Source organism: Electrophorus electricus, chromosome 16 (genome assembly GCF_041902795.1).
Source record: "Electrophorus electricus isolate QZ-2024a chromosome 16, ASM4190279v1, whole genome shotgun sequence".
NCBI lineage: Eukaryota > Metazoa > Chordata > Actinopteri > Gymnotiformes > Gymnotidae > Electrophorus > Electrophorus electricus.
The window spans coordinates 13356058-13374904 of NC_137512.1; the positions used below are offsets into that span (position 1 = coordinate 13356058).

The window sequence follows — 18847 nt, forward strand, 5'->3', positions numbered from 1 at the left end:
CTGAAGCCTGAACTATTTTTTTTAATCCTTAAACTAGTCAATATTTAACAAATTATTACTAAAAGGAAAGTATTAGGCTTTTTAAAAACTGGTCCCTTGTATTGGACCCTCTTATGAGCTGTGAAAAAGATTATTGCACAAGTTTACTTTAACCACACCCTTTTGATCAAACAACTTAGTAACATAGCAGATAGTTGGGCATGACTCACGGAACAGAAAGCTGAAATGGAATTCTCTCAAGACAAGGCAAGTAAGTACTAGGTATAGAGTAATACACAAACATAATTGATGCTAAAGATTCATAGACATTTAGAAGTGTGTAAACCTATAAGGGATACGACTGAAAGGCCACATTGTCTTTATAGCACCAACCTATAAAGCCTAGACACATTCAAGAAAAGTAATTGTGATCATATGCAATTTAGAGTCATGTGAATAAATATTTTACATCACACCAGAAATTAACGGTCATGTTTTTACTTGTAGAATACACATTTTGTATAAAAAGATGGCATGAGAAATGTTTGAAGTCATCTTGACTGGTCAAAGTTATCATTCTGTACATACTGCATTCTGTTAACATTTTTATACTGTCATCATTCTATTCACTTCATTGCACATCACAAAAGTCTAAGAAACTTCTATCCAGACATTGTTTGGATGTTTTTTGAAACGGTAATAATGAATGAATTCACTCATGCTCTTGTTAAAGTTTGAGCTACTATAAAACTAAAATAATTGAAAAATCAGTTGCAATGACGCAAATATGCAAGATGTCCTAAACTCCCCCCCCCTTTTTTTTAAAAAAAAAAAAAACAAAACAAACAAAAAAACAAATCGCATTTTACATGTCATTTATTCAACAGCTCATCCAGAATGGCACCAGATACAGACACTGACATGGGCATGGGCATAGTTGACAGTTTGTTGGCAACAAGCAATATACATGCGCCTGATTGCTCAAATGCTCTTAGGTCATCTTTTCCCACTAACAAATGCAAGATAAAATTTTCAGAATAATCACAGCTGCAATTATACATGGCTTTACAACTGGCATCATCCACTCAAAACTTGGACTCCTCCTTGGCCACAGCACTGTGGGACACTGCAATGATTTAAACATGGATTTACAATACATAAAGTAAAAAGGTGGTGATCGAGTCAATTCTCTTAAAAATGGAGGAGGACTGGGAGGAGCATGAGAAAGAGGGGCATGATGAGCCAGCACACCAGGTTCTCATTTCCCCACCTCTGCTGCCGCCTTCTCCTTCTCAATATCTGTTGAAAAGGGAAGAGTTTGTAAGAATTAGGGTGATGAAACAAACCAACAGCATGAGTTAGAGTTCAACAAAGCACCACGAACACTCCCATTCCAAATTGGGCAGCCACTTTAGGAGGATTTTTTAAAAAGGAGTCGTCAACAGTACATGTGCCATGATGACCATCATTCAGTACCTGCTGGTTATTCCGGCTTTGCATAGCTCAAACGTGCGCGTGAAATTTAGACTTACTCTAATTTCCAAAACATGAAATTCCATAACTTAATGAGTAACTCGTCAGCCTTGTTCTCGATATACAATATATCCATATCTTTAAAAAACACCCCACACCACAAACCTCTTCATACTTCTATTGCAATATGGTCGAGATCCCAACTTTAATTATGCACATATTAAAAACACAGGGCAATTAACTTTACCCAAAACATTTGATATTTATATACGTCAGCCTAAGCCACAATCTTAAGACATGTGCAGTCAAGCTTGTTAAGTCACCTTATGACCACAAAGTGACTTTCTCCAAAATTACCTAAAATTTGGGCAGACTTAATTTGGGAACACTAATTGCAGGAATGCTGTCTTTGGCCATCATGGCCTGTTTTGTGCTGTGAGCCCCAGAACTTGGAGACTTGTTTGGTGCATTATGAGAAAGCTTTAGGTTTTAATAAGGAGTGCCTTTCTACTGTTCAGCTGTTCTACTGGACTTCAAATGTTAGTGTCCAATAAGCTCATTTTTGGGGAAGCCAAACAAAAATTGGTGCAAATCTACTCAAAGATGTTTGAGTCACAATGCTAGCAGTAGCCTCACGGCTACTGACTGACGTGTCCGCAATCAGTTGAATTTGGATTATTTAAAATGAAAGATCTTTTGCCATCGTGAGTAGTAAACCCAGGCTAAGTGACTAGTGTAACTGGGTCTAATCACCATTTTGACATCCTGTACACCATGTTGCAGGCATCATTGCAGTCTAAGAGCAGGGATACCAAATGTTGTACAAGTAAGAGTCACAGGGGAGGGAGAAAAAGCTGTTATACATCAATTGTGTATGCATGAAAACTGGGGACAAAGAAGCAGTGAAGGGGATCAAGGAAAAACATGGGCATGCAATAGTCGACACTAGCCAATGGAAACAGAAGAATCAGATAGAGAGCTGGGAATAGCGGCTAGTATCAGTCACCTGCTGGAAGTCTTTGAAGTTAAACATTACTTCCCCAGGGCTCAGAAGCGTCACCATTACAATTAATTGGTTACACTGCAAGTTACACTTTAACTGCAAGTTGACAACCAAACTCACAGGCCAAATAGTTGTATTAATGCAAAATGTAACAATGTTGGTCTATATAAATTTGAGGCATTTTCCCCTGACTGTCAATAGGAGGGGTGTTTCACAACAATACTTTTAAAAGGAAATGCCTTTATAGATTTGGGCTCTTATTCTTGCCGCCAGTAAAAAAAATAGTCGTCATTTCCACCATTTCCTCCTAGCATGTCTTTCACTGCCAAAAACATCACATATCTACCTGATCAGCAGTTTGTTCCCCTCTACTGAGGTAACAAAAGCCTGAATACATGGATTTGCTGAAGCAACATTACTAAACTATCTTACCCTCCTTAGTTGGAAGGGTGTTCTTCTCTGCCGTGCATGTCTTTTTTAGACACTTCTTGTCGAAGTTCTGGACCTCATCCTTGACGGGGTTGTCACTCATTTTGGATGCTCTGTGGGGAGAGTGGTCATTTCATTGGATCATTTTGTTGAACAGGAGCAAATTGAAGGATTAAATTATGATTTGACTTCATTGGCTTTCAGTTTGTAAAACCTTCCTGCTTAGGAACTATCTGTAAACAAGGCTGTAATGGAGGGCTTTTGGAAAGTGAATGAATGGATATTGCAGATTTGAAACCAGCAAGCTGCAAATCTATTTAGACAGAGCACTGAGTAGTTAAATCTAGTGGATGTTTTCAGTTCAATCAGTTTCTTTGAAGCTGACAGGCTTGTCTTTCTGATTACCTCAAGGACCGAGTCACCTTTTACATGTTAGTTCATGCCACTACCGGATTTCTCTACACCATCACAGTCTGGGCAGGTAGTTGGGCCCCACCCACCCCTGGAGTTAATAGGAGGTTATGCAATTTCTCACCACCAGTAAAAGCTAGTTTTAAAACTAAAAATGAAGTAAATTTTAAATTCAGCCCTGCATTTCCCCCCACCCCCACTTTTGCCCCAATTAGTTAGTACCACCATAGAATTAAAACAAATGGGATGACTTGCGCCGTCAGCAGCAACTGGTGATCAATCCTTCCAATATTGGTACTACACTTAGCTAATTAATTTAGCAATTAATTTGTACTCACTCATGCCACAGTGTACGAATGCACAGCTTGATGAAACAAATGCAAAACAATTGTAGAACTTGTACATAAACAATAGACAGGTCAAAGGATTCCCTACACTGAATAGTGCTGATATTAGAAACAAGATTTGGGCATTGCCCCCTTTATATGGAATACACTTAGTCAGGCCTTTCACAATTAACTAAATGCAGAGGCCAAACAATTTATGAAACCGTGTTTTTACTGTAGGACATACTTTTCATCGACACTCATGTGACAAACGTCGCCCACACGTTCTCATTCTGGAACAAAAACGCCACTGTTTCGTTCTATGCAGATTTTTGCTGTGCATGATCTTAATGGAAATCGAGTCTTTCCAACCTTACTCCAGGAAAATAAACCAATGCTAGCCATCACTTGACTTCCTTATCAGCAGGTGCCCTTGCATAAGAGGTGGGTGTGGAGAATGTGCAAAATACATAATGGATCGATTGTATTTTTTAAGTTACAGCGAAATCAAAGTAAATATAAGAAGTTTAAAATTAGGTTGAGTCCGAGATGGAACAATACATTAGGTGAATTTACAGAGGTATTGAAAGCTTACTACCTTACGCCTCCCAGAGCATTCGCCAGTAGTAAGCAGTTCCCACTTTAAAAGGTAAAAACTACATTTATTTTATGACTTATTGTTCCATTAGCAAGTTAAATGTACTTTGGGGGAAGGAAGTCTTCCAACAGGCTCTCTTCTTTCATTAGAGAGGATCCATTTGCTAATATATTTGCAACACTTCAAACTAATACGCCTGCAGTAAAACAAACAAAAAAACATTTTAAGATAAAACTGAAGATAGATTCCATTTGGGTTAGAAATATATTAAAGCGGTAACAGTTAACCCATAATGTGTATACAAAGGAATGTAGCTCAGCCTTGGCATTTAGCCCACGAGTTGGCGCTGAGAAAACGGTCGTGCTGGTCTGCGAGATTTGACTTCGGCAAACCCAGACACTTCTCCAAATGAAGCAGAATTAGAAATCGCTCTCACGCCACCCCAGTATAATGGGACATATAAGACGTGATGTTAGAATAGCTATAGTTATGTGGTAAATCGTACAGCGTGGGTACCTGCATACCGTTACCTTCGAACACTCGACATATCTTTAACTAAACTGTACAATAACCTACCGTAGCAGCAGACTTAATGAACTACAAGGAAATAGTAGCGGCTTTAGGGTTATAGAATCGCCCCTTACCTTACCTGGTAGTGTCCTCCCCTGAGTCCTTCACAAAATGTGTTTTATATAATCTTTTTTTTTTTTTTTTTTTATGAAATGCGTAATCCACGGAAGTCAACCTGTTTAAATAGTAAATCACGCGCTGCACCGTGGTAACATGGATGCAACACGATCGCTGTCATTGGTCAAATCTAAGCTCCTCCACTTCAGCATTGGATAACCGACCGCACCCTCCCTTCTGACGGAGAGGAAAGTGGCAGAATTCTACCAGGAGAAATTTACCCTATAGATGTCTTTGTGTTACCCTATAGATGTCTTTCGAATTTGTTCACCTACAAATCGTTGAACATCACTGCAACTAGTTACATCCAATTACATCCAAACAGAAAATTTGGTAAAATCTCTTTCTTGTTAATCTCTTTTTTGTAGGTGTGGTGAATAAAGGTTGAGGAAGCAACAACGCAACCTTGCGGTTGTCTTGGATCCATCAGCCGCAGCATTTAATTTGCTAGCAAGTGAAAAAAAAACCTTACAAATAGATCTTTAGCACAACCTGCCGTGGATAGTATGTTTGTCATGAGAACTTGATTGAATAACTGAATACCTTAAAAGATTATTCAAGAAGACTTTGCAACTTCCAAGACGGAAGACATCCACGGTTAAAAAGTAAAAAAAAAAAAAAACAACCCAAAACAATTATTTAGACTTAGCAACATTAATTCCAAAAGACCTATCTAACTGCAAATTCAATAATTCCTCTGGGCAAAGATTGTTTGTTTCATGTTATAAAGCAAATACATACTACTATGAACACGCAGTCATGTAACCTGATGTTATTCATCTAAATTACACCCTATATGACAGCATTGTCTAGAAGTAGAAATATTTCTATTAAATTCAAGTCTGTGTGTGTGTGTGTGTGTGTGTGTGTGTGTGTGTGTGTGTGTGTGTGTATATATATATATATATATATATATATATATATATATATATATAAAGAAGACTGCAGGTAAGTGTAGGAGTGTACTCTGCAGTGTACTCTAGTAAAAGATATATATCCAGAGAAACAGGATGTTTCGGACAGAGCTCCTTCATCAACGCGCGCACGCATTCATATAACCTGGAATGCTCATGCAATACCATAAGTAATAGTTTCATATACATTACGTGCACTTGTATTCATTTAATAGAAAAAACAAAAATAGCAGCATTATAGTCAATAATGCTTTACCAAATTCTTAGCCATGTGATACCAGATTATTTGGTCACTATCAGATTATTTAGACTAATAGAGAAGATCCCTGGAACCTAATAATGATGAATCTGGAGGAAGGGAGGAGTTTCCTGGTGATAGAGCTCCTCAGCCTGTGCGCCTCTCCAGCTGGTCATATATGGCAGTGGTGATGCCCCAAGTGATGCACGAGCGGAGCACAACCAGCAGTCCCCCACGGTACAGTAGGGCAACACGGCGTTGCCGGGCCTGCCACAGCTGCAGTGCACTGGCCCTCACCCCCACACTCTCCCCACCAACCTGAGCCTGCATGTTGGCCACCAGCACAGAAAGTGGGTAGAAAGGCAAACTGATCATTATGGAGTTCACCACACCCGACGTGAAGGAAGAGGCTAAAGGAGAAAATCCATGATCTCTTAAAGCACTGGACGTGGGATCCTTCAGGCCAAAGTACAGGCTGTTGCCTAAGGCATTGCGTACGAGTATTGGCAGTAAAGCTCTGTAGTACCCAGCTGCTAATGTTTGCTGGCTCAGCCGGACCAGGATGCTCCTGAGGGTGGGAAGGCTGCGGTCATTTCCGCTGTTTTGCAGCACGTTCTGCACGCGTTCAAAGGGGGTGAAAACAAGGGCTTCGGCCACTGCTGTGCCCAGGCCAGCCAGCGCTTGAAGTGCCTCCCTGGGGAAGACAGACTTGGACCAAAAAGAGAGCTGCTCCAGGAGGGTGCCCTGGAGGCCAAACAGGAGGGTCCCATTAAGGGTTCTCATCAGTAGAGGTGGCACCACACCTCGGTACAGCTTCCATGGCCCTTCCGCGTACAGCTGGGCCACGGCGCCACGGACTGACGTGCTGTGCAACTGCTGGCGGAATACTGTTTTGTAGACAGGGAAGGTGACAAGGGTGGTGAGAGTTGAGATGAGGCTGGATGTCCCCCCGTGCATGTAGCTGTGGAACCAGGTGGCAGCGTCTGGGCCCTTCTGGTCATGCTTTTTGTTGCTGTCTGCAGGAATCTCTCCCATCTCTCTCGGTTGTATTGCCGTTCTGATGCACGAGAAAAGAAAACAAAATAAGTGGATATACTCACTAAGATAAATTGTGGTATTTTGTTGAATGGGAAGGTTTATAAAGGGCTAAGAGATTGTACAAACAAGTAAAACAAATGTACAGACACATGCAATCCAAGTGTAAAACAGTACTGAATATGTATGAATATGGCTGCTGAAAAATTAATCTACAGGGTCTAGGATCCCTACCTGTTACTTAGAAATGATCCTAAATTGTGACTTAAAAATAGATTAATTAAAGAGGGAATTCTTTTCTCTAAAGTTTCCATTGGAGTACTTTTAATCTACAACCAACCGCATACACAAACACACTCAAAAGCACACACACACACACACACACACACACACACACACACACACACACACACACACACACACACACACATATATATATATATATATATATATATATATATATATATATACACACACACAGACAAGAAGACAGAGGTATAGTTTCAATGATGATATTAAGAAAGTGAGAACAATATTATATTTTCTTAATTAGAGGATCTAAAGAAAAATAATTTCAAAAATTCCCTCTAATGGGAAAAATATACATGTATATTGAAATAACTACTTCTACAAAATACTGTACATATAATTTAAAAGAAACATATACCCACACAAAAAACATGATTCATCATTCATGAAAACGTAAATAAATTGGAGCTTAAGTTCTTTTAATGTTGTGCACAACTGTGTTTGAGTCAACGTATGACATTATGTCCTGAACATAATGTTGGTTCTCAGTGCAGAACAGTCTTTCTGTGGTGGTGTTGGTTAGCCAATGCTATGGTGCCAGTAGAGAATGATACTGTAATCGCCACTGTTAATGGCACGTCCAGCAATGATCTGGCCAATGGTGGCTTTGTGCTAACTTCCACACACACTCTCTCTGTCCTTTTTGCTAGGCCAATACAGACTAATGTGAAAAGTATTATTTTCAAACACAGTATGTAAGTTTTTATGAAGAATAGCGGTGAATAAAGAATATCCACACTGGATGCAAATTCCTATGAGCAGCTTCCAGACTTTTCTCCTCTCTCGCATATGATCTAGAGGGGGTGCTCCACTAAAATTCTCAAATCTACAAACTATAATGGAAGAGGCTATTTGTCTTGCCATGTATCTAAATATATAAATTAAACATATTGTATAAATAAAACAAACAAAGCCACTTTGTGGGTGGGTTACATCCTCCCCTGCTGAACTGATGTCTTCATCAGGTACCTTAACCATAACTTAAGGTCACATGAAAAGTTGAACAAAACCCGTGGGTTTGCTCTACTTTAATCTGCTGTTCAACTGACTGACATAATTACTTTGTGGCCTTTGAATAACTTTTTAACCAATTGAGTGGTGATCTGTGCAGTCCATCCATCATAATCTCTTAGCCTCACAGGAGGGTGGCTTTCATGTTGCTCTTGTTGCTCTTCCTTTGTTGGATTTGCCTGCCCTTGGTCAGCTGTGCAGGAGTCTGAACTTTTTGATACTGAAACATCATCTCCATCTAGTGGATTTGAGTGTCCCTGACTTACAAATGGAGAATAATTGTTCCCAATGTTCATCACAGAAGAGAATGCAAGAGCTTCAAGATTAAGAGAGACTTTAGAGTTGCTCTCCTCATGGACCCTCCCTTCTACCTCTTCTTCCTTGAGTTGATATGGTGTAGTGGGTTAAAAAACAAAACAAAAAAAAAACACTGCTCCTCTTGCAGAGGACTCTGTAGCTAGCTAATAGACATCTCAGCCTCTTCTTTAATGTTGTGATATAGTGCAAGTGAGTTTTAGGATTGTGTCCAGCTGGGGTTATCCCAAAACAAGGATCAATGGCCAGACATGGTTGGAGTCCAAACATTAGGAAAAATGGTGACTCTCCTGTAGCATAATTTTTTTTTTATTATATGCATTAACAAGAGGATGTACATACTTCCTCCACTGCTCCTTCTGGTAACATAAAATAAGGGTCAACCTGGGTCTTTCTCTCCAAAGCTTATATACTTCTCTGGGCTCTTCTTATCTGCATCAGTTAATCTTTCAACCAACTGTAACAATTCAATTATGCAGCTGGTATATGGCTCTTCTCATTGTAGTCTTTCCCAATCAGCTGGAATCATACTGGGCAAAGAGGACTGTCCACGCCATAGCTCAGGCTCCAATTAATCATCTGGAACAAGCACTTTCATCACATCATGTCTTTTAGTACTTCTTTGATTATAGATTTAGACCTTTTGTGCATGACTTTCTCAGTGCTAGATGTAGCTTTGGCTTCAGCCACTTCTGTTTCAAACTGCTGAATTCTTCATCTCAAATTTCCATTTTCAGCTTTACTATTAGTCTTAGAGAGTGTCTGGTCAGTGGGATGTGTGTGGCTATGTGCTTTGGTTGGTTGGGTGCTTAACTTATAGCAGACTGGTATGGGTCATAATATCTTTAAGACATATTTTCTCATACCAACAACCACGAACAAACTGCTTCATGAGCTGCACCTCTGAAAACCTACCTGCTATGCCTTTCTTCTGGATACCTTCCTACATTAAGACATGAAGCCTTATCAGAAAGGACCTCTCTCCACTGTACTGATGTGTTTCATGCAACTGAATATAAAGCCCTTCACAACAAGTCATGTAGATAAGAGTTTGGTGCTTTGCAGAATCACCAGCACTATGTGATTGCTATGCTAAAACCAAAAGGGAGATGGCTGTCAAGTATTTGTCTCTGCTTGTGATTTTCAGACAAGGAATAATTTCTGATTAATTGTATGACATACAATTAATCAAACACCTTCCATGTTTTTAAGGTAATTTCACTACCAGACTTAAGACCCATGCATTTATTACTTCAAGATTGGACTACTGTAATGCTCTACTATCAGGCTATACCACTGTGATGGAAAATATTATTTGATCATGTATTATCATGTGATTCATATGTAATGATTCATATATAATCATGTTAATCCTTTCCATCATATAATCCTATATGAATGGTTTAGTCTGCAAACTCTGTCTCTGTATATTGTGTGAACAAATGACTGTGGGAATGTTGCTTTATGACCTGCATGTGTTGTTACCTGCAGGGGTCGTAAAGAGGGATTAGGCTTTTGTTTTCTTGCAAATGGTGTCTGTCCTTTGAAGCGTCCTTGCGTAAACAAGATCACAGAGCACCCCCTCCCTGGGGAGGGGGTTGAAGTTTAGATATAAGGAGTAGAGTCAGTCTACCCCTTTAGAGCTTTCGCTTTCGAGCATTAGCTCTCACACAGCTGTGTTTTGTGTGTCCTATTTTCTTTATTAAATTACTCTCTTAATCACGTCTGACTTGCTGTTTGTTCAAAATTTCACCACACTACTGCCTAAACAAGCTCCAGCTAGTTCAAAATGCAGCAGCCAGAGTGCTTACTAGAACTAGAAAATTTGATCACATCCCTCCTATCTTAGCTACTTTACATTGGCTCCCAGTAAAATTTCATATTGATTATAAAATACTTTTAATTACATACAAAGCACTTGCCCCACAGTAGCTTAGAGAACTCTTAGTGCATTACGATTCACCATGTCTGCTTAGATCAAAAGCTGCAGGCTCTTTACTAGTACCAAGAATAAGAAAATCTACCATAGGAGGCAGAGCCTTTTCCTATAAAGCTCCCACACTATGGAATAACCTTCCTGTAATTGTTTGAGATGCACGCACAGTCTCAATATTTAAGGCTAGGCTGAAAACCTATCAGTACAGTCAGGCATTTTATTAACTACTTCCTATCTTAGGTCAAGTTGCAGATCTGGGGGTCCATGGGCATTGAGAGTTATGGTAAACTGGGATGTTATGATGCTGTCACTTCACCTGTTTGTTGACTGAGAGTGGTGGAGTGCTGATGTTCCAGGGTGCCCTCACATCTGTGTTTCCTTCTTGCTCCTTCCTTTTAGGTGTGCTGCCACAGCTAGATCTGCCAGAGTCCACCATTGCACATTATAGTTCCCTAATTTACACACCCTCATACCTGGACATGCCTAGTCTCTCTTTCTGCCAAGGTACACCTAACCCTGATATCATGATGTTACTGACCCTCCACCCATCTCAACTACCAAGGCTACTTCCACCACCCCCTTATGTCTCTTCCTGAAGCGCACCACACCACCACCCTATCCAACTACTTCTCCTTTGCCCTTAATGGACGTTCTCTTGCAGGATGAGTCTCAGACACAAGACTAGGACTTCTAGAAAGTTGCACTAGACATTAATTGTTTATTTTTTCATTTTTTCATTTATTTTTCTCTTTAAATTGTTATTATTGTGGTGACTATTGTCTGCCAGAGGAGGATGTACCCTCCTTTCAGTATTGGTTCCTCTCAAGGATTCTTCCTCATGCTCTAGGATTTTTTCCTTGCCAATGTGTAATGTTTGCACACTCACAGAAGAAGACCCAATTGCTAGATTTTAACAAGCAAAAATAAATAAATAAATCTTCAATGCCTCTGCCTCAATAATCCTTCCTATAGAATGAAAGTTGACACTAGGGACAAATTTTGAAGTAGCGGGTGGACAGACATGGTTCTCTGACTGCGTTGGTGCATTGAAAGCTGGAGTGGTAACCTCTGAGCATGCAAAAGATGCAAGTGTTCTAGAAACTGGAGTGGAACTAACTAATTATAGCAGTTGTAAACTATGTTTTTTTCATGAGCCTATTAGCAATATGCTGGCTAAGGTTACTTGGATCCACACTATGTAATTCCACCAAGCTTTCTATTTGGGCCATCGGGTCCTCCATATCTTCTAAAATACTTTCTAGATGCTGACTAGAACCAGCTTTGCAATTCAACTGTGGCTACTTGGGGACTATCTACCTGAATCACCTCCCAATTCCCATTGCTATCTACATTTAAATGTTCCTCCTCCAGCAACAGTGGAGTAATACACTCCTGGAACTCACAAAGCAAAACCCCAGAATTGTTACCATTTACCCACTCACTGAATGTTTTATGCACTTCACCAAGAGTGAATTTTTTAAAAGCAAAGAACAGTCAAGGTCAAAACTGAACTCTGCAAAAATATCCATTATGAAACCACAATATATAATATATTCAAGGTGTGTGCTTAGTCTAGGCAAACAATAGTCTACATTGTAGCCACTCCATGTTAGGCACCAGTTAATTCTCCTTACAGTTGGAACCCAACAGCATAATGTAGGAATATGGCTGTAAGTTAATTAGTTTACAAGGTCTAGGATCACTACCCGTAATTAGAAAATGTCCCAGGTTCTGACTCAAAAAAGGGAAATTTACTTCTTATATTTCTCTGATGGCTGTAGAGTATTCTTAGTCTGCACCCCCCCCCCCCCCCCACACACACACACACACACAGGAAGACATCTGTATAGTCTAAATGACAGATATTATTAAGAAATGGAGAATAACACATCTCTTTAATTAGAGTCTGACAGGAAAAAATATAGGTATACTGTAATAACCTTTTCTACAAAAATGTCAAAATCAAATCGACTTTATTGTCATATAACTCTTACATAGGAGTTAGATGGGTGAAAAGATTAAGTGCAAACTCCTTACATTTTGCAGAAATGGCAGAAATGAACAAATATCTGTTCACATAGATACAAATAACAAATAGTGTCTATGTGAATATACTACTTACAAATTCTGGGGGGTATATGCAGATTGCTAAATAAAAGAAACGGTCTGAACCGTTTGTTGGATGGCAGCAGTAAAAACACTGGCTTGGGTGGGTGGGGTCTTTTCTGATCATTTTGGATTTCCTCAAACAGTGTTTGGTATACAGCTCTTGAAACTTGAAGTTTTGAAACTTCCAAACTTGAACTTGAGCTCCAGGAGTAATGGGAGTTCAACCCCAGTGATGTATTGGGCTGTCTTCACCACCCTCTGTAGAGCTTTCTGGTCCAGTGCAGGTGCAGTTCCCATACCAGGAGGTGATGCAGCCTGATAAGATGTTCTCCATAGTGCATGTGTAAAAAGTCTTGAGAGTGCAAGGGTTCATGCCAAAACTACACAGCCTTCTGAGGTAGAAGAGACACTGTTGCACCTTGTTTACCCCATGACCCTTATGAGTGGTCCATGTGTGGTCCTCTGTGATGTTTACACCCCCAGGAACCTAAAGATGTGACTATAACGTGCCCCCTTTCCTGATTCCTAAAGTCCACAATCAGCTCCGTGGTCTTCTTGACACTGAGTGTGAGGTTATTCTCCTGGCACCTGTGTGTCAAGGAACTGACCTCCTCTGTATAGGATGTCTCATCCTTGTATGAAATTAGGCCTACTATCGTGTCATCTGCAAATTTTATGGTGATGTTGGAGCTGTGTGTGGCTGTACAGTCATGGGTGTACAAGGAATACAGGAGAGTAGTGGTTGACCAACATGGGTTTTTGAAGGGCCAATGCTGATCCTGATATCTAGCGAGCAGGGTGAATGATGGCCGACATATAAGGACAATATCACAACTGATAAAATAATTTAATTAATAATAATAAATGAGACAATATTGCTGAACTTAAGTAAACATGTATTTAACTATAAATAGTTATTGCTTAGTTATTGTCTGCACTGTCTATTTGTATTCTGTATGGACAGCACTTATTTTAAATAAAATAAGTATCAATTAAATGAATGTGCACAGGTAATAAAAAAAAACAACAGGTTGCCTGAGAGTTATAGTACAGCACGCTAACATTTTCAGCACCTTCCCAAAACTGTCCCAAAGCATATTTTTATATGTTTGTTTGGGTTTGTTGACAGACTCAGTTACAAGCCAAATAGCCAAACTAAGCGATCCAACAAAAAATAATCTTCATCAGCATGCTCATATTATCTAACAAGTGACTAAATGTGACAGTAATGTGAAAGAACTGAGAAACTGAGAATAGTTAAATTAATTATTCCAAGGATCAGGATCCAGCTGCACCGAGAGCTGTTCAGACCTAGAGTACGTAGCTTCATGTCGTGCTTTGGTTTTTCTCTTGGACTGTCCTCTGGTTGGTTAAGGTAGGCTCTGAGTTTACTTATGTTTGCCTTGGATTCTGTTCAATTCAAGGTTTCTTGTCGGAACCTAGATGCTTGTTTGCTGTTAGCTGTAATTACTCGCTGGATGTTTGGTTTTGCCTTGACCCTAGGTGTGAATTGGGGGTGGACACAGCACTTACTGAACTTTTAAATCAGGATGACTCCGCTACAGACGTATACATTAGCTACACCTGTAGAAGGCCTTTCTTGTGCTTTTCTTCTAGTTCTACACTTAAACTGGACCTCTCAAAATCATCTAATTATAATTTTTTCACACTTTCTCAAAGTTTCATCACATAGGTCCACAAACCTAAACATCTTTCCAATCTGAAATATATCTTGCAATTCCTGTACCACAGATCTCCTAGATACCATCATCGTCATAGACGCTGCAATCTCAACAACCTCATTTACTCCAAATGTTTGGCACAATCTCAGACTGTGGTGGCAGGAGGGCTCTGGAATTGGCAATCTGCTGTCCAGAAGGCTAACTTCCTCTCAGCCCTAGCATCCCACCACTCTCTACACTTCCTGGCTTTAACAGAGACCTGAATCACCCCTGAGAATTTGTCGACTCTGGCTGCCCTGACCTCTGCCTATTCATTCACATATTCTCGGAGGCATGGTGGGGTGGCACAGGTTTAATGATCTCTCGAAAGTGGCATTTCACCTGACTATCCTTCTCTGCTCTTTCACACTATCAGTGTCTTTCCCCAAAGTTCACATCATTGTCATTTACTGCCTCCAGGTTCCCTGGATAACATCATTGACAAGCTTGACTCCCTCCTGAGTCAATTCTCCATTTAAGTAAACCCACTCATTCTCATTGGTGACTTGAACCTTCCATCAGACAAGTTACTTTCCTCCTGCATCCTTCTTCTGTTGATGTCACTTTACATTGTTCTCAACACGTCTCATCCAACTCACAGAGTGTGCAATGTTCTGGACCTGATTTTCACCTGGACCACCACAACAATGGACATTGCATTCACCCCCTCCACCTCTCAGATCATCACTTTCTATCCTTCTTTCTCCCTCCCTTCTCTTTCCATCCATACTTCCCCAGTGTGTTCTTCCTCATTCTATCACAAGCTGCACTCCATCGCTCCCTCTTCCTTTACTTCTACTATTTTATCATCAACTCACCCTTCCTCAACCTGACTCTCTTTCTTCTCTCCCTGGATCAGTTACTAATGCTTTCCTTTCTACACTCTCCTCATCAATTAATTTTTGGTGCCCTCTCTCCTCTAGACCTGCAAGATCTTCCCCACCTGCCCCCTGTCTAACAGAAGCACTCCACTGCCACAGGAGAACACGAAGGACTGCAGAAGTAGTGGGGGGAAACTCACACAGATTCAGACCTCAGCTCATACAAGTCTCTCCTTTCTAAGTTATCACTGGAAGTGACATCTGCAAAGTCATCCTACTACAGAAGAAAGTTTTAATCATCTGATCCACTCAAGCTCTTCAGTATTTTTTCTTCTCTCCTTAACCCTCACCCTCCTCTTACTCCTGGGTATTTCATCACCTTCTTTGAGGATGTGCCAGTCTGTTTCCTCTGTTCCCACTCTTCCAACCAGTGTTGATTCCCCTAAAACTAACCCTCTGGTTTCATTTCTCTCCTCAGACAAAACTCTTCTACTGACTTCCAGCAACATGTCCACTGGATCCCATTCCTTTCACTCTGTTCCAGACAATCTTGAGAGATCTGCTTCCTTTCATCTCTGTCATCATCAACTCCTTATCCTCTGGAAATGTACCAACTGTGATCAAAATTGTCAGGGTGGTACCAAACTTACAGAAGGCCACGTTCCCTCTTTTTTCTCAAAAGTTCCTGAATGAGCTGTTTACAATCAACTTTCTCTTTTCTTCAACCAGAACCACCTCCATGACCTCAATTAGTCTGACTACAAACTGGCACATTCAACAGAAACAGCCCACATAGTAGTTAGAGAAACTTCATGCTGCCAAAACTACCAAACTGTCATCGGTTTGAATCTTCTGGACCTTTCGGCAGCCTTTGACACAATAAATCACAACATTTTCCTCTCTGTTCTCTCCAGCCTTGGTGTGACTGGCTCTGCATGGAAATGGTTTCAGTCCTATCTGGAGGGACAGTCCTATCAGGTAACATGGAGAGGATCCACATCCAAACCATGTAGACTCTCCAGTGGTGTCCCCCAGGGCTCAGTATAAGGCCTTCTTCTCTGGTCTTCCTCAAAGACCTCTGCAACTTTTTCCAGAATGCAGCAGTATGACTGGTTTTAAATCTTCTGAATTCAAAACCAAAAGTGGACCATAGCCTCCAAACATGATGTCAATGGTCAAAGCCTGATCCGTACATCGAGTATGTCGAACCTCAAGTATGTGTCATCTTAAAACACCATGCTTCAAGTCTCATGGAAGACAAGTATCAAAACTATTCTCTGTCCTGGATCCCAGATGGTGTAACGAACTTCCGCTGCCTGTCCAGACAGCAGAGTCCCTTGCAGTCTCCAAATGCAGAGTGAAGACCCATCTATTTGTGGAATATTTAAATGACCACTGATTCTACACCTATGTTGAGTAACTGAAACTCTGGTACTTATTGTATTGTTATAGAGCTTAAGTGTTTTGCATTTCTAGGCAACAGCATTGACCCCTCTATTTCAACAGCATTCTAGTTCAATGATATCTTGAACTATAACCTACTGTACTGGCTAGAATACATTCTATGAGTAAATGAAAAATCACTTTTGTAAGTTTTTTTGGAAAGAGCATCAGCCGAATGTTGAATACTATGTTGTTGAATGCTGAGCTGAATTCCACAAAAAAAAAAAATTCTTCCTCCTGTCCAGATGTGAAAGGACAGCGTGCAGTGAAACATCAAACTTCGAGTTGAATATTAAAATGTTGTTCACGCATTATATTAAATATTTTTTAATGATATCTTGCAATTAGCTAAAATAAAAATAATCATAATTATTAAATATATAATCTTGAATGTTATTGCAACAAACTCCAGAGGGAGCTATTTATGGATAAAAGCATAATTGGTCTTGGAATATCCCTATTTTGTACATTTTTGTGTTCCTGTTCCAACGCTAGCCCTGGGGTGTTGGGACCCCCTGTCTCTTAAAGTTTCAAGAATTGCCTGCACCCTCACATGGACCTGTATTCACAAAGATTCTTAGTTTATTTGGTTATTAGTTTGAGCTTGAGCTGTCTGTACTCAAGAACTACTAAGTATTGATAACATAGAAGAAAAGGCAGCTAATAAGCCATTGTTCTTTAAATGTAATTAGTCATATGGCAATGATAATCTACAATTAAATTGGTGCAGGCCTAATTATATTGATAGAATATTTTACTGATTCTGTCCACATTTACTCTAGTTCGTTTGGCTTGCCGGTTCTTTTTCTGAGTTTAAAAAAAAACATCTGTGATTTTTGATGAATATTTGGTTGGCGTGCCCTCATTTGTTTCTCTCCCCTTCTATGGGCTGTCCACGGTTTTCTTCTTGGCCACGTTAGTCCCTACCACAATGGAGTGACCTGCATGTCCCACGTACGCTACTTTGGCTTCCCATAAGGACCATCATACAGTGAACGTTATAAAAATAGCCAAATACAGACGTCCGGGGACATCCGTTGCTTGCTATAATCCACCTAAATCATGGTCTGCATTTACAAATAGGTTTACCGGGAATTAAGATTTTTGTTATGATTATTATATTAAAACTGAATAATTGCCCTACGTCGCATAAATTGCAAATGAGAGAGAGAGAGAGAGAGAGAGAGAGAGAGAGAGAGAGAGAGAGAGAGAGAGAATGAATGAATTTAATCACAGGAAGAAAATTAAAGCGTGTACCTTTTGAGTGTTTTTCTGCGAGATCGTAGCCTGTGCTGTTCCAGCATCACTTGACGTAATTGTGGCAGCACCGGAGTAAAAAATACCAGTTTATAGCATATTGAATCAGTTTGTATTTACTCATTATGTTTAATATAATGGTTCGTCGCTGAAATTAAACCAATTAAACTACTAACGTTATATAGTATTTTTCCCGTTGTATTTCCCGTTTTATGAAACACGACCAATTTAGAATTAGCGTGGGTGGGACTTCTTCAAACCTTTGCTGACAAAACGTCTACGTCAACAATCATTCACGTGACTGGTATTACCGTATAAAAACAACTTAATGTTTAGCCTATTGCGGTTTATTAAGTACGCCGGTTTATTTTATAGATAAGGCCTGAGTGAGAGACCAAGCCAGTTTTAGATTGGCGGTCATAGATTTTATTATATATATATATATATATATATATATATATATATATATATATATATATATATATATATTAGGGGTGGGACTTTAACGCATTAATTTCGATTAATTCATTACAGGGAAAATAACGAATTAAAAAATTTAACGCATTTTAATCACACTTTTGCACCGTGGAACGTTTCTCAGTGCACGAGTTCCAGGCATACAGATTATATTGACGCACAATGTGATGAGCATGATGGAGATGACGGAAGAGGCTACGCTGGTGGATGGGAAATTTAAATACAAAAAACTAACAGATGAAAGTACAAACAAAAATCTTGTTATTTGCACTTTATGCAGGAAGGAGTTTGCTTATCACAGGAGCACTTCCACCCTTCGTTACCACCTCAACGCAAAACATGTTGGGGCTAGCGC

At 39.8% G+C, this 18847-nt stretch overlaps 2 protein-coding genes across 3 annotated transcripts; both read right to left on the minus strand.

The window, feature by feature from the left end:
* Positions 1 to 837: 837 nt before the first annotated feature.
* On the minus strand, positions 838 to 5029 carry tmsb1 (thymosin beta 1). 2 transcript variants are annotated; one of them, XM_027004963.3, is made up of 3 exons: positions 4869 to 5029; positions 2888 to 2997; positions 838 to 1278 (listed from the first exon to the last, which is right to left on the minus strand). In XM_027004963.3, exons 2-3 carry the CDS (start codon positions 2985 to 2987, stop codon positions 1238 to 1240), a joined length of 141 nt encoding a protein of 46 aa, XP_026860764.1. In that variant the 5' UTR covers positions 2988 to 2997; positions 4869 to 5029; the 3' UTR covers positions 838 to 1237. The 2 variants fall into 2 exon arrangements, with proteins under 2 accessions (XP_026860764.1, XP_026860765.1); XM_027004964.3 differs by having other exon boundaries at positions 4864 to 5019.
* Positions 5030 to 5770: 741 nt separating this feature from the next.
* On the minus strand, positions 5771 to 18292 carry LOC113574172 (solute carrier family 25 member 53). The gene is made up of 2 exons (XM_027004890.3): positions 18016 to 18292; positions 5771 to 7115 (listed from the first exon to the last, which is right to left on the minus strand). The coding sequence occupies exons 1-2, from the start codon at positions 18060 to 18062 to the stop codon at positions 6206 to 6208; spliced, it is 957 nt and encodes a 318-aa protein (XP_026860691.2). The 5' UTR covers positions 18063 to 18292; the 3' UTR covers positions 5771 to 6205.
* Positions 18293 to 18847: the final 555 nt, after the last annotated feature.